Source organism: Excalfactoria chinensis, chromosome 4 (assembly GCF_039878825.1).
Source record: "Excalfactoria chinensis isolate bCotChi1 chromosome 4, bCotChi1.hap2, whole genome shotgun sequence".
NCBI classification, from domain to species: Eukaryota; Metazoa; Chordata; class Aves; order Galliformes; family Phasianidae; genus Excalfactoria; species Excalfactoria chinensis.
The window spans coordinates 58331491-58347890 of record NC_092828.1 but is presented as its reverse complement, the minus strand read 5'-3'; the positions used below and the strand labels follow the sequence as shown (position 1 = coordinate 58347890).

Here is a 16400-nt window from a genome sequence, read left to right as displayed (position 1 = left end):
CATAATGTGCCTCTGTTCTTCTGTAGTACAAAAACACTTTCCAATCCCACTGTAATCTGAGTTTACCTTTACTTTACATAGCCTTACTCTTTCCTGAGAGCAACTATTCACTGTTTCAGTCTAGACCAACATCTGAAGAACTGGAGTATTCTGTAAGTCTTTGCTTGAAAAAATAGAGCTTTCATGAAAAGGCAAGTTCATTACTGTTTGTCCTCGTTAAATGCCAAGAACTACAGAGTGCTCTTAGGTATGCTTTGCTAACAGCCAGAGTGTGCTTCCTTACCTAAGACTGTGCACTGACTAGTTTCATTTCTAAGTTTCTAAGGAAACAAACAAACAAAAAAGAGCAATTAATGTTAATTGAATAAGAAAGACACTCACCTCCACGATTTCAGTACTCGAATATCTCGTTAAAACGTGCTCTGCTGGATGTACCACTGAGACTTGTATAAACGTATTCAGCTTCCGATCACGGGTAGCAGCCACTAGATCCTTGCATGCTGGAGACAGTACAAAAGAAAAATAAAATACTCAAATGAAAACTCTGGGAAAACTCTGCCACAGGCACAGGACAAAGCAGACTATACTCCAGCTCCAGCTCAAATCTCCAGAGACAAGCTGTTTTAGCAGAGGAAGTCTCTTGGAAGTAACTTACAGAAATAGGAAGTCACATGCTGCAGAACTGAACTGAGATTTCGTTTCCACTAAAAATACTTGCAGCTTCTGCAAAGCTCCCTACCAGAGGCTCATCAGCTTCAGAATGCAAATGTGCGCATGCACACCCTCACACTTGCACACATTGGGACAGTGGGTAATTTTATACAAGCATTCATTTAATTTGCCATGAAATCTCTCTTAGCAGCCTAACTTGATCATTTCTTTTCTGAGAGTTTTTCAGTATATGACTACTCGAAAGACATTCTAGAGATCAGATTGGTTTATATCATCTGATGTCACATTACAAGCTTTTTAGTAGAACTCATAATAAAAATCTACATAATTAAAATCAGGCAGCAAACAAACAATTCTCTTGTCATTGATTGGCATGCACGTGAGAAGAATAACTGACTTCCGACTACTTTAGATCATTATTAAAACACATTTTACTGGAAAAAAAATATCAAGGGATTCAGTTATTCTTTAATAATTCATTTTTAACTTGTGCTTATAGTGATACAGGTGACTGAGTTAATTTTTTAGACTAAAATACCTCAAGCGTTCTGACATAAAAGCAGAAAAAGCAACAAGAAAAAGAAGATAAAAAAAAAAAAAAGGAGTGGGAAAGAAATAAGATCAGCAGTAGCTACACTGCAGAGAGGACATGTACTGATATGGCATACAGTGGCTCAAAGTTAAAAGCCATCCACCTTACATTCAAGAAGAGAACATGCAACAGAGAATACTAAAATTGGATCTATTCAGTATTTTCTGCAGTTCATTGAGCAACACTGGAATCCTAGAATTCTAAGGCAGGAAAAGAAAAGACTACCATTTTAGGGAGGGTAATTGCTAAAAAAAATAAAAGAGCTGAGGACATTTTGTGGAAGTCTCTGCCAAACAGGGGCTTCCTCAAGTGCAGCTGACCTTTAACTTTCTAAAGGTGAGTCAAATTATCCTCTCAGCAAGCAAACCTGGTCTTATGAGAAAGCAAGGAAAGCTCTGATAGACACAAAAGGCCAGCTCAGCTTGGTTTATACCATTTTTCCTTTGGGCTTGCACCTGCCACTTGAGGATTAAAGAAAACAAAAATGAACCATCCAGCCTTTTGTTAGTAATTTTCCATAAAAGTTACAAGAACAAGGAAATAATTAAATCTAACCCTCATGGGATATCTTGAAGTTTCTTCTTATGTCCAAATTTCCAATGAAATCTTACTGTAAAGTCTGAAACCGACTTTATCATCATTTGGTGGTAAAAGTAGGATAACAATAAAGGTTTCTGCATGGATGGAGACCTTACAAATTAGCACCAGACTTCAATAAAAAGTTGCCAGAAAATCTTTACTTCTAAGGCTCACTACGTTATTGAAGTTACTCTCAATACCTGATAGTACCTGAAGAATTATTTTATTGGATTTACAGAAAAGTATTTAATTAAGTACATCAGATAGGGCAGACACAAATCTATTTGAACTGTATCATCTCCGCAGTTGGTCACAAACCTCTGAAGTAAAAAAGTAACAGCAACCACAACTGACATAAAGAAGCAGTATCAAGTACTCAGAAATTGCAGGTACGCCATTTTCACCTGAAATCTTAGTCTTTCATCACCACCCAATCCTTAAATGGTTGTTCTACTCTATGACTCCATTTTTAGAATACAGCACACTTAAAAATGCTGTTTCAAAGGAGCAATGAGAGTAAATGTTCTCTTCCAGAACCTGGAAAAATAACCGTCAAATTTTTCACAACCATCATAAAGGAAGGGTGGCCAGCTCAATGCAATGGATCTCCAGAGATGACAGGAGGAGAAACTCTGGAAAACTAAAATAAATTAAAAAAAAAACAATAAAATTAAAAAAAAAAAAACAAACCAACTAATCTAAATTAAATTAAAATACACAGCCTCTGGCAAGAATCCTACAGCTAAGCTCTTGTAAAAAGTAACAGTGCATTCTGAATGGAGGTAAATCCCTCAATTACTAACAGCTTGATATACGTATGAGACATCAAATACATTAACTAGATAAAATAAATTCTTCTATCAGCCAATATCACAGGTTTTTATCCCACTGATAAACCTCAAGCAATAAGAAGAATATGCACTAAGAGACCACAGCCTTGGTGAGCTTAGAAGACCACTGATTTCTTTAGTAGTAGGAAAACCCAATCAGTAGATCCTTTTCTTGTAAAAAGGTAGCCTAGAATCTTGAATTTTGCTGGGTGTAGTTGACTGAAAATAACTGATCTGTATTACTCCAATTTGTGAGGATCAGCACAAAGTATCAGAAGACTCTGGGAGCCCCCAGAGCAGAAGTATAAAAGAAATACAACAAAAAACTCATCTATTTGAAGACAAAGTTATTTGTGTTTACTATGACACTGAGTCACTGCCATTCACAACCACCCTTCAGTCAGAAAAGATACTGAATAAGATTGTCACTAGCAGAGGAGAGTTGCGGTGACCTGGTATTTTTCAGTCTGGGCCAGAACACATCATCATACCACTTAAAAATGGCCCAACTAACACATTTTATTTTAAGCAACTTCTCACAAAAGAATGGGACAAGTTCTTTTTATATCCTACCCACAGCCTGGCCAGCTCCACAGCCCCATGCTGAATTAGTGTCCTTTCAACCAGCAAAATCTCTGACAATATTAGGACTTCCCAAAGAAAGAGGCCACACTCTTTGGACAAGGTGAAATGTTACACAGATGCACAATGATGTACAGGATGTACAGTCTTTATTTAAATCCATCTGTTGAACATCATCGGCATGTTAATCAAAAACAGATGAAAATGCAAACGTGAAATGAATAATAAGGCTGTTTTCTTAAGACAGTGAAAGCAGGCAACATTACATGAATATACTTCACATCACAACCTACCATCCAAGCAGACTGCATACACAGGTCACACTACTTTACCATGCTGGAATTAATTTTGCAAAAACTCCACATGAAAACTCAGTGAACTGATGTGACAGCTTGTATTTACATGACTGAAGTATATGAATCTACTCAGTGTGACTGCTGACTCAGCGAGTAAATGCCTGAATCATCCACTGCCCCGGTGATCCCATCTCTGCTAAGCCTACAAGCGTACAATGAATGTTTAAAGGAAGAACTACACTGGGAATAATTTATGCTTTTAGATCAACAAATAAAAAGGTATGAGGGCAAGAAGAAACCATTCCCCCACATTGTAAGCAATGGAAAAGGAAAGAAAGACAACAAAGGAATCACAGTCTGGGCAGCAAGATAAAAAGCTGAAAGGAAGAAACGCTATAGAATAAATTTTCAAACTTGTAGTTATGTATTTTGCAAAATGTTGTGGCCTACGTATGAACCGCCTTACCATTTAAAATGCCTTAAATCAGGAAATAATTTAATAGTTATCATTTAACATTTATTTCCTAAAGAATAAAAGTGAAGAATTGTTTCATTTTCATTGCTGTAGCTGTTCTACAGTTAAGACTACAATATTATTCACAAATCACAGTAAATAAATACTACTCTTCTAGTTGTGCCTATACATTGTTCTACACATTCCAGTTCCACTACTACGTATATAAGCTCTGTGTGCAGTAAGCATAAGCTCTGTAAGTAGGTGTTTGATTCTCGAGTCTTGCCATGTGCAACATTTTAGTGCTCTGTGCACTACACAAACATGCTGGCTCTGATCTTCATCCTTCTCTGTGTGCACATGCAAAAGGGAATGCCTGGTTACTGTTTGCTCATAACTCAGCTATGCTGTAAAACAATAGCAACTTGATTCATGTTTTCACTAACAGAGTCACAGAAGTAAAAAAAAAAATAGTCTGGAAATTCCTCAGCTGAAACTACAGTTCTGACCAGCTGCTCAACACTGCTCCAAGCACTGAATCCAATGAGGATCTGAAAGAAATTAATCTGGTAGGGGAATGGGGAGAATGCAGTACCTCCCTGAACTGAAAAAGCTCCAGCAGCTGGAACAAACTAGGTGGGCAGAAAGAATGAAAGACATCCTCTGCTCAAAGCTGACAGAGTTGTATAAAGCAGGAAGCCAAGGACTATACAAAAAAACTTGGGAAACTGCATTGACAGTGCCGTGTTTATTCTTCTTTGTTATTAGAGGAAATAATAGAACACTGGCGAACGTCTTATCAGCCTAGGGATTCACACAGTTTGTCCACCAGCCTACACAGTAATTTCTGGGGTAGCTTTTCCTCTAATTAGTGATAAAAACAACACAATTCCCCCATTACTTCTTTCCATTTCCCAAACCTAGATAGATTCCAAGGGACCCGCAAGGGACAGGAATTAAACTACACAATACCCCTGTTTTCTCCAGAGCTCATCATTTTGTAAGCACTCCCAACAGAAGATCAGAAGTATCTCAAAAAAGGGGCATGGAAGAAGCTGATCTATCACATACACATATATTTACACGAACGTGCAGTTCAACTTTTTTTTCATTTCACTGGCAATACAGCAGCATTACTATCCCAAAGCAACACAGAATATAAATAATAATGTACAGTCTGCCTTGACAGACTAATTAACTGAGGTACAGATATTCCTTAGTGGGCAAAAGCACATATTAAATAAGAGAAAACTACACTGAGACCTGTGCTATATGCAGAACACTAAACAGTACTTTTTTTGTTGCTGTTTCTGTTTGTTTTGTTGTTTGTGTTTGTTTTTTTTTTTTACCTCTGCCCTGGGGAGTGGTGTAAGAGAAGAAAGCACGCAAAGCCACTGCTTCTGCCTTCACTGCACACTGCTAACCAAGACTGCTGAAAAGAAGACCATCAGCCAGGAACACAAAGGCTTAGGAACACACAGGACAACTTTGGGCACATGCTTGACTTAGGAGTGTAAAGGCAACTGAAAGAGAAAAGAGAACAGGAGAGAGATGTGTCCTCCGTGTGGCAAAACATGCCAGAAAGCAACCAAGGAAAGTGTTGGAGGACCGGTATTATCCCAGAATGGCGTTAATGAGCAGCTTCCCAGATAGAGTCTCATAATAAATCACTACCTTGGGATTAGAAAGAACAGACTCCTACACTGTAAAAAAAGCTTCTTCCACAGCAGTTTCCAGTTGCAAACTCCCAGTAAGATCCACAGTACAACAGTGAGTACTGAGAAAAGAATGCATATAGAAGACTGCATTTAGATTATGCATACAAGTAAGTCAAGCTCCACTCGTTTTTACCTAAGTACAGTCTAAGATCACAGCTCCCATCTCTGGGGATGAGAGACTTGTATGAAAATATGTTTCTCTTCTCTGGAATGCACAGCTGGTTGCTAAAGTAACCTAGTTGTATCACAAGGAAATGCACGTACATAATACAGTTAAGTATTCCTCAGATGCTTGTAATTAACAGTGGGAAGAATTCTTTTTTTTTTTCCTCCAACCATCGAAGAAAAAAGAGATGACGAGGAAGTTATATTACACAAAACAAAGATCTCCATCACATTTCCACAAACACGTTTGAAGAAAAAAAAAAATAAAAATCAGAGTTAGTGATACTCACTGCAATTAAAATATCAGTATACTGAGAAAAAAATATATAAATCATTACCCACCCAATTTGCAGATAAAATAGTACAGTTGTTTAATAAACACTCAAAGAGGACAGAAGCATGGTCTGCTGGTTACAAAACACTGCATGCTAGTGGAGAGCTGGGATATGTGATCATGCCCAGGAGTTGAGATGCCAGCCATACTCTAATTCATTTGTATAGGAAATGCTAGATCTCATCGGAATTACCACCTTGAATATCGGAAGTGTTGAATTCCAAAGCAAGCTCTGCCAGCTCCAGGTTTTGCAGTACTTGAGAAATATCAGTTTGTTGCATATATATTGTATTTTGCCTGACGCCTAATTCTGGACTAGAGCACTACATACAGGACTTTAAAATAGTATTCTTCCTTCTCCAATAAAATAAAATAAATGCAAAGGTTTGGAGCGTAACTTTTCTCAGGAGAAATAATAGGCATTTCCTGAGTGTGGGTTTCAGTTTTTTGAATATGCAAGAGCAGATATTTTTCACACTGCTTCCCTGCCATTCAGCCTAGACAACTCTAGTTATTTATAGAGCTTAAGTATGATAGATGCAAGAGAGTCAGGAAACAGGCTGACTGGATCAACATACAGCTCACAGGCATTGTATTTTCAGTGGTGAAATGAATGCAATGGTACTCACATTAACCCTCATTCTGCGCAACTGACATTCGAGCAGCGCAGTTAACCCATGACTAACTTGTTAGACGATCTGCTTCCTGCAAGCTCATCACTCACAATCATCACATTCTAGCTTTATTTAGAATTGTATGTAAGATGTCTGCCTCCTCTGTGTTCTCTTAACCTAAGCTACACTGTGGCACCAAGGTCACAGAAGCAAACTTCTGGCATTAAGTCATGAAACAGATGATAAAATGTTATGGCACAGTATTTTAAGAATTCTTTAACTTCTGATGCTCAGAATATTTCTATCTTATAGTAACATACTCAGTTAGAAAAATGCAATTCTTTCCAAAGAGTTTACATTTCTTTATTGAGTATACCATACATAACTGAACAGGGAACTCTTCTCATATTCTGTAGTAGTTGCAGGACAGCACAGCACCGCTTTTGCAGCTTTAGATTTTTAGCTATTGCATTTACATTCTGTTCAAAATAATCCTGATCATGGTGCAACCATGGTATTTTTTTTTAATTATTTTTTTAATTATTTTTAATTATTTTTTAAATGGTATTTATGCCTTGCCCTGAAGGTGTCTTCATTCCCTGGAGAGAGCAATAGGGAAAAAAAAAAAAAAAAAAAAAAAAAGAAGAAAAAGGCTAGCAGCCTAAAAAAACTGCTATCCATAACACATTCCAAAATATATTCCTATCAAAGTATGTTTTTATATGAATCTGCTGCTGTTCTAAAGATGTAATTTATTTTGGCATAGTTGGCATTTTAGAATGCCACAGAAAGGTTTAAATGTCCTGGAAACAGAGCTAAATATCACTTCTTCCTTCACCTTTTCCCAATATTGTCATAGCAAGTTTCTAATAAAGAAGAAAATTTGCTGTAATTTCCAGTTTCCTCACTATCCTATAAACAGAGAGACTACAGGCTTAAGCTCCACTTGAAGAATTAGTAGAGCAGTGAACAGTATGAAGACTTCCCTTTTTCTTTTAACTGTGCATCCCTTTATACTATAAGCTCACAGCAGGTACATAGAACTTAACAGATTCTGTAAATAAAATAGATACTGTTCATTTCTTACTTTCTCCATCTTTGCAGAAATAAATTTAGAAAAAATATCAGCAATATCACCAGAAGACAAAAAGAAACAAGTTCCAAGTCTCTCACAGTTCTCAGTCTGCCACATCTTTCCTCATTATAGCAGCATATGGTGCTTACTTTGACATGAGCGTTTATATAGCGCTGTACCAGTTGACAAATGAAACATTACATAGTTTTGATCCTTAGTGCACAGTATTACCTTACAATTCTCTAGAGCAATCTTTTTCTCTAATATGTAAAGAAAACACAGCTGTTCTTTAGGTTTACCACAGATATATTTTTTCATGTGCATCCTCGTAATACACATTCAGAACTGTTGAAGAAATTTCCTTTTGATAATAAAGACATACAATTAAGTAATAGAGTCCAGCAATTACAGGCTAACTAACTATGTGGTCAGAGCCCTGTTGTCCATGAGAAACTGCTAGTGAATACCACTATTCATTTCTTTTTCAAATGATAATGTACAAAGAAATATTAGTTAAGGGCTAAAACAAATATTCGTTTATTTATGTAGAGTGATTTCCTCATGAATTTGACATTAACATGCAGAATTAAACATTGCTTCTCTTAATCTCAACTGAAGCACATTCAGATCTTAGTTGAAAACACTCCTAGTTTTAGACCCAGTTCATTTACCATCATTACAGTCAAAAATCTTCATCTTACCAGAAGTTAAAAATTCTGGTCTTTAAAGAATCAAAGTCTTCCAAATTCATGAAAATAAAATTCTGTACTCATCCAATCCCTGTGAAATATATTTTCAATGCAGCATAGAGGTTTTTATATCATGCTGTCAGCTCCAACACTTGTTTTGAGCATTTAAACAATATTCCACAAGATATTCAAGCTTTATTTTTTCCCCCCAATTTAGCTCAGTCTATTTTATTTCCATTTTATATTCCATACAGCTAGAAAGAACTACACTAAAAATGCGATTAACCACAAAAACTGAAGTGTCCATAGCAGTATTAAAAACTTTGTTATCAACAGAAGATGTGGGCAAAATAATGAAGAAGAATATAAGTAACTTAGTTTGTTCTCAGCAAAGTCCTTCCCAAGAACCTCAGATAAGTGAGACTGCTTGTAATGTCCACAGCACCATGCTGCATCCAATATCACATAGAATTTTGCAGTGCTTTGAATACAATTCTGTTCGCTCAGAGCCTGCAGGGGAGCTTCATTTTCAAGTCAAACCTCACTGTAGGACACATATTCCAAAAATAAGTACATCTATAACTAACGTGTTCAAAAAGAGAGGATGACTTTAGTCTTCTATTAATTAGATGTTTTTCTTTTTATAGAACTTCTGATCCTTCATACAAGGATTAAAAAAAGAAGTCTACTGGGAGACACTTTATAACAGGAAAACATTACCACAATTATTTCTATAGGCATATTTAGAGAAGTATTTAACAACAGTCATTTGAGAAACAAACATTCAGTAAACACAGTGCATTACCTTTAAATACCTAAAAAGTCAAGAGATTATGCTTTGAACTACTTCAAAGTGTTTCTGTTACTATAGTATCGGCCTAGCAAAACAGAATTGTTTCACATCCATTTAATCATTACTGTTTTGTACAAGAGGCATGAATTAAATGACTACTGTAAACTGCAAGTCATTTCTTTGCTTTTTGTCTCCCAAATTATCCAGGCTCTTTTGGAATTATAAGGTGACTAACATCCAGCAGAAAAGCAGACAAGGAAAGAGATATGAGGAAATCTCCAAAGAATTTTTTATTAAGTGTTTTGCAGACCGGGCTAGAAGACCAACTGCAAGAAGTGCCAGGAAGAAGTCAAAAGTCAACTCACAAAAAGGCAGATGCCCACAAGTGGATTTTAAACAGAGTACTTCACACACCTGCTATCTAGCTCAGGAGATATTTAAAATCTCCAGGTATTTAAGCTTTCAACTGCAAGAGATCCTCATGTATACAAAGGTCAACTTCTGGGTACATCTCAATCACCCTAGCTTGGACAATGCTGTGCAGCAATGCCTCTATCTCAGGCCCTGTCAAGATTTGCAAACCATGTACCTATCTTCACAGTCCTGGGCTGGCAGGAGGTGACAGGGCACAGCTGCTAGTCCATGCTCTATAAAAAACATCAATGCTTATTTCCTTCACAACAGACCCAGCGGGAAGGCTGAAGGAGAAATGTTGCCAGAACCCCTTTGAATTCAGTTAAGCAGTGGACCAGAAAGAGGTCAGATGCAGATGGATCCAAGTTTATCATTCTGTTCACCGCTAACTTAGCAGCCACAAAATACAGAAAGTTACTAAATGCATTCAAGTAGACATTCAAATCATCCTCTTGAAATCATCCCACCTTGATTAAGCACCAAAAACAAACCCCTCCACCCCAAAAAAGGTGAAGAGTTACTAGCAGCAGGGATAGAGGTGACAAAATAAGAATATGAACGGTAATTTCTATATATCATATTAAAATTGTCACTGAAATTGGATCAAGGATACAGTAATCATCCTGAACTCATGCCCACCCTCTTGGTAAAGGGCACTAACAATAAAAGAGTCATTCTCAGCTGGTCTTTCAGCCAATCTTGTCCTCAACTTTTTCATGCATGGTAAAAGGAGAAAGTTTCAACTCGGGATGAAAAGTGTCCATTTGAATTTTACTCCTAGACAGTAGTGCTGTAAATATATATTCAGTAACAATTTTCTGTTCTACGTTAACATTTTACAAGTACTTTTGCTAATAAGTCTCCCCTAGGAATATACATAAATAAATAAGCAAACCTTCACACGCAAACATAAAACAATAGAATATGCACCAATCAGATATTATCCCAGGCAATTAAAATTTCATTTCCAGTTTTACTCAGCTCTCTATGCTTCCAACTTGTGCCTTGCCCAAGAAACAATTCATGCTGATATCAGAAGTGTGCTTTCCTGAATCATGCTAAACACACCATGAAACAGTTCATAAGAGAAGTTCTCTAAAACTGCTCTAGTTCAGACAAATAGCAACAATTATAAAAAGTCTAATTTCAACATAATTGTAAGAGATTATTTAGAGATCCTGAAGGATTTATAGATCAAGCCAACACACACCTTATTACTGATGTATGCTACAGAGCATTTTAAGAGTCAGTTACAAGCCAGTCACTAATAGTCGGCTCTAAAGAGGGCCAAAAAAACTTTGCCATGTTAAATTACATGGCAAATCCCTGTCACATATTCCAGAAAGACTTTGGTCATAACAGATGTGTTGAATTCAAGCCCAACCCCTTTGCCAGAGCACAATGAGCTACAGCAGGTTTCCCAGAACTCTGTTGAGTTTTAGCCTCTCCAAGGATAGAGACTCAACAGCCTCTATGGGCTGTTTTTCCATGTTCTGATAGAATTTAAGTATCTTAACTTGCATCTATTGCCTATCCCACTTTCACAGAGTATAACAGAAGAATCTGGCTCCTCATCTTTACTGCCTCCCATCTCCAGCCACATACTTATACACATTATTGACTGTGTATATCTTCCCTAGGCTGCAGTCCCAGCTCTTTCTTTCAGCCTCTCCTCATATGAAGGATGCTCCAAGTTCCTAAATCGTGTTGTTTTTCACTTCCTAAATGACCTCGTCCAATTATTCAAACATACAATCTATTTCTTACATCTGCACAGCAGACCTCCCAGAACCATATAGGGCATTGGACAGAAGGAAAAACTGACACTTCAGCTACTGGAAAACAAAATAAAAAATAAAAATAACTCTTAAGTAATCTTTGCTGTATATACTATTTCTCGATAAATAGAAGTTTAAAATTAAAGCAAAATTAATAGACATTGCTGTTTGATGAAAATCAGCCCCTTTAACAGGCAAAACAGAGTAGTTATGTAGAATTTATAAAAGTGAAGCTTATTTCTAGTAACACGCACTACGGACTAAACTAACATGTATTGATGAAAATATTCTGCAGACACTCCAGGTCTACTCAGCCTCTTTGACAACAACAGCATGTTTTAAAAAAAATCAATTATTTTCCCAGACCAAAAGTCAGCTTCCTGGAAGGTAGGGAAAGGCTGGAAGACAACAGCGGTGCCAGGACTGCCATAAAAATCTTTGTTGTAGGTAAGGAAGTCTTACAGAGTTTTCTGTAAGAACAAAGGAATACTTCAGCTTGAACTGGCTTGTTGCTCTCTGTGTATAAATATCTGCAATAGAAATGATTCTTAGTAAGGATCAAAATAGCCCTCTTCATCCAGAAGAGCTTCCCAGAACCACAAACTAATCACTTGTGGTTGTATCACTACATATCAGATAAGCACAAGGCCATCAGATCATAAAAGAGCTGTACCTGCAGCTGTGTTGGTCGTGCAACAGGAGAAATGGGCTAATTGCAAGCCTCCTCTATGAAGGTGTTGTCACAAATGTTCTTTCACTAGAGAACTTGTTAAGTAAGGTAAACCACCATCATCATCTCCCCTCTCCAGCTCAGTCATCATATCATACAAATCTTTCCTACCTATGCTTTTCTATCATTCTGGCAGCCTAAAGATTAAAGGTGTAATAGGCCAAACACATGCACACCCGCACCTCCAAAATCAAGGCTCAATTAATGAGATGTAAGAGGTCCACATGGAATTCATGCATGGAAATCTAAAGAGTCACTTGAGAGAAAGGGGTTCAAAAACTAAACTAGAAAGAGTACATAGGCAAGAAAAACAGAAGGAAATATGCAAAGTAGGTGATGTATTTTTGAGAAAAAGCAGGACGATAAAAATAATGAGGACAAAAAGCAGTGGTGTGTGCTGAAAATAAATTCTCTTTAGTTTAATGATCCTTAATCCTAAATTCCACTGAACTACTTTTAAAATACCCTGGAAACACAAGTTTTCAGTTAAGTCAGAATAATTTAAAAGATTTTCATGTTCACTGGAATGCCTAATACCTCAGAAAGCAAGCATTAAGCTTGTAAAAATACTAAGAAACAAATTAAGGTAGCAACTGAGTTGCTTTTTGGTGGTGTTTTTTTATAACACCTAAGTAACAAACTAGCACACCCAATTTTGACATAATTAAATGTCCACCTATATCAATAAATTCTTCAATAACTCTGGAAATCTTTTCCTATGTAACACTCAGTAACACTTACAAGTTACCATAAAGGTTTCTAATTGCTTTGAGTATTCTAGCTCAGGATCCAGAATCAGTTCAGGCAAAGCAGGGTGAATACCCATATCAGTAAGAATTAAGGTAGATTAACCCATGCTTAGACTGATCTCCTGTAGTTATTCAGCTTCCAGTCCTTCACCTCATCAGGCACTGAGTTCATACTCAACCTCCCAGAAAACTTCACATCTTTTAATGGATACACAAACCTTACCCCTTTGAAATCTTAAGACAGAAAAGAATCTGAAAAAAACAGGAATCAACATTTATGAAACCAACAAGTAAAGTGTGAAGTAGACCAAAATTACTAGTTTCAGTATTAAAAGGAAATTGAGTTTACTGAAAAGACTAACAATTTTATTTAAGATTTGAAAAAGGAATACTATTAGCCTCATTTTCCCACAGCCATATAAATACATTGATTTGATACATTTCAGAATTTCTAACAGAAGTTAATCCTATTATCTGCTGCATCACTTGAGAACTAAGTTGATAAAACCCTGTTTCTCAGAATTGTTATATTCCATAAAAACCCTTCAAGTATTAAATAGCTTTTCAAATTCAGGTATCTACAACTTCTCTCTAAGTAGATTAGGCATAGCTATTCAAGATTTATCTCTAGATGCATTTATATCAAAACATGACAGTCACAATCTTTATTCTGTCAGATTTAAAGGAAAATGTTTTCCTTAATCACAGCCCTGTTTGGTACACATTTGTATTTACAAGATCATCACCAATTTTTCCCTGGTAGATCAAAGGAAAAAAAAATGCTTAAAAGCAAAAGTGTCCAGAAACAAAAGAGATTTAAATTACACAGAGTTGGAGAATACTACCTGAAACATCCTCACAGTATTAATGATTCATATTAGGAAGTTTGCTGGAATATTTGCCAGGAATATTTGCTGGAATCTTACTGGAATATATTGCGCCATCATGATCTACCCAGCATTTCTATTTCATCACATACTCTGATCCAATTCAAAGCAAATAAACATCACTGCACGTAAGCTCACCATGGTGAATAACTGTTACATAGCAAGGTGTTACACAGAACTTTAGTTTTTATAACCTGCACAGAAATTAAATTTAAGCAAGTCCTAAGTGCTTATTGAACATCACTAAGAAGCAAGGCATGCCAACAAGTTGCAAGCATTTCCATGACCACTTCTATGAAGAATTACCTCTTAACAAACACAAAAACTAAGCAGATAACACAGCAAAAACGAATCATGCTCTACTAGGTATATAATGGGTTGTCAACCACAATACATTGCCATATAGAGAATAGATATCTATCTCTATATATGTGTATTTCTCTACTTAGATTCTACACATATCTCTCTACAATATATATTATATAATATAGAGAGAATACGTATGAATATAAATCAACAGAAAAATTATAAATATGAAATATTTCCTTGTGTAATATTTATACATACTTATTTTGTTATGTAACAGAAATATCATACAAGGAGAATTTTTCAAATTGCAAGAAGCAGCCAGAACACAAGTTGAAGAGCTTCCCAATTTTCACTACTGAGGATTTTTTGAGCCTTGCATATTCAGCCATACAATTAGCACAGACTGATATTTAAAGACTATGACAGAATGAGGCAATGCAAATTAAGACAACTCCTACCCTATAAGGACAGAAGGATAGATTTCTGAATTTATGTTTTATTAAGTTGTTGGGTGAGTTTTTTTGTTTGGTTGGTTTTTGGGTTTTTTTAAAGAATACATGGTTTAATATAGTGAGTACTGTAGGTGTGCAAGCCAAGCTGGCATAATGCATTATGCGAAGGTGGGAGTGAGGGCTGAAATAATACAAAGGACAAAGGTGGAATGGGACAACTTTGTACATATCTTCAGTCATTTCACCGAATCAAGAACATACAGCCAAGATTTTAGAAGACACATGAGCAAACAAATCTCCAGTCTAAATGAACTACAGTTCTTTAATTTACTTATTTTTCTACAGATAACATGTAGTACTATGTAACATTTTGTACACAAATTCTTCACACATGCATGCAGGCACACACTGCAACTCCAAGAAGGCAAAACTCTATCTTACCAAGACTGAACTCCAGCTTTGGCTCGTTTGCAATTCTCTGAATACCTTCCAAAGTTAAAAAAAAAAAAAAAAAGGAAAAAAAAATAATTTAAAAAAAATGGTTAGAAATAATCTGATTTCAATATCTGGGTTTGTTGTTTTTTTTGTGTGTGTGTATGTGTGTTGTTTTTGTTTTTTTTAATACCATCTAAAATACCATTCACATGCTTAACTCATACCATACCAAATATCTGCCATGATGAGTGGAGTAACACTTTATACTAAAAGCTCAGTGAAATAAATCTTTGCATGAAATATTTGACCAAAAAATAGAAATATTAATAATAATAATGTTTCTTTTTAAAAGTAACTTTTCATTGCTGAGAAAGAAAACTAAGAAAGAATTATGGGTGGGGTACACATAAGATTCAGTCACAACAGCTATCTACAGATTTAATATTTTTCAGACAAATATCACTTTCTTTTTTTTTAAGTGAGTTTACCATTGCATTAAAAATGGAAACAAAAAGTATATCACGTTAAAGTACATAAATCACATCAATCAAGTAAAATATACAAGTGTGTTACACAAACTGTAAAACAACAAAAAACTCTACTCCTTAATAGAAAATACCACTACATTTTTTTCATATGCTAAGGAAAAGAAAGAGTATTTTAGTTCCTTTCATTTTGGAGTTCTAGTGCATATTTAACAGGAAAGGGGTAGAGATGATAAAGGAGTGAACCGCAGAACCACAACTATAGAAACACAGAAAGGATGATAATAAATAATATTTGGTTGTTCACCCTCAGCAGGAAGTAATTGAATCATAACTACAGTATTGATTAAACTTGTAGAAATGAAACTGTTTCACATTCATGTGCTGTCTCATCATCATCTTGTCATCATCATCAAATGATCATACGTTGTATTCACAAATACCAAACAAACTGCTCAAATTTGGAAGAACCAGGATAGTATATAAAATGGAAGTAAGAATCTTGTTGCAATTTTAAAAATAAGATAGCTGGTTTTACTCCATGAAAACAATGTTGTAGAACAGGTCTAGTGCCACACTGTTATCACTATTGTAGCTAATCATTCATATGCAGGAAAAAATTAACAGCTGGAAAGCATTGAAAGGCCTCAGCCAGTAAGAAATAACAAATAAGATTCCTTATTTATTTTAAAATAGAATTATAAAAAATTCTCTGATGACAAATTTCTCAGAGTTCAACTTCATCACTAGCACATTCAGCATATTGGA

General features: G+C 35.8%; 1 protein-coding gene across 1 annotated transcript in view; it reads right to left on the bottom strand.

Annotated features, from left to right (window-relative positions):
* Positions 1-16400, bottom strand: part of INPP4B (inositol polyphosphate-4-phosphatase type II B) — a 241014-nt gene that overhangs the window by 141146 nt on the left and 83468 nt on the right. The window contains 2 exon segments of the mRNA XM_072334549.1: positions 382-500; positions 15154-15198. Coding sequence (XP_072190650.1) covers positions 382-500; positions 15154-15198 — 164 coding nt within the window.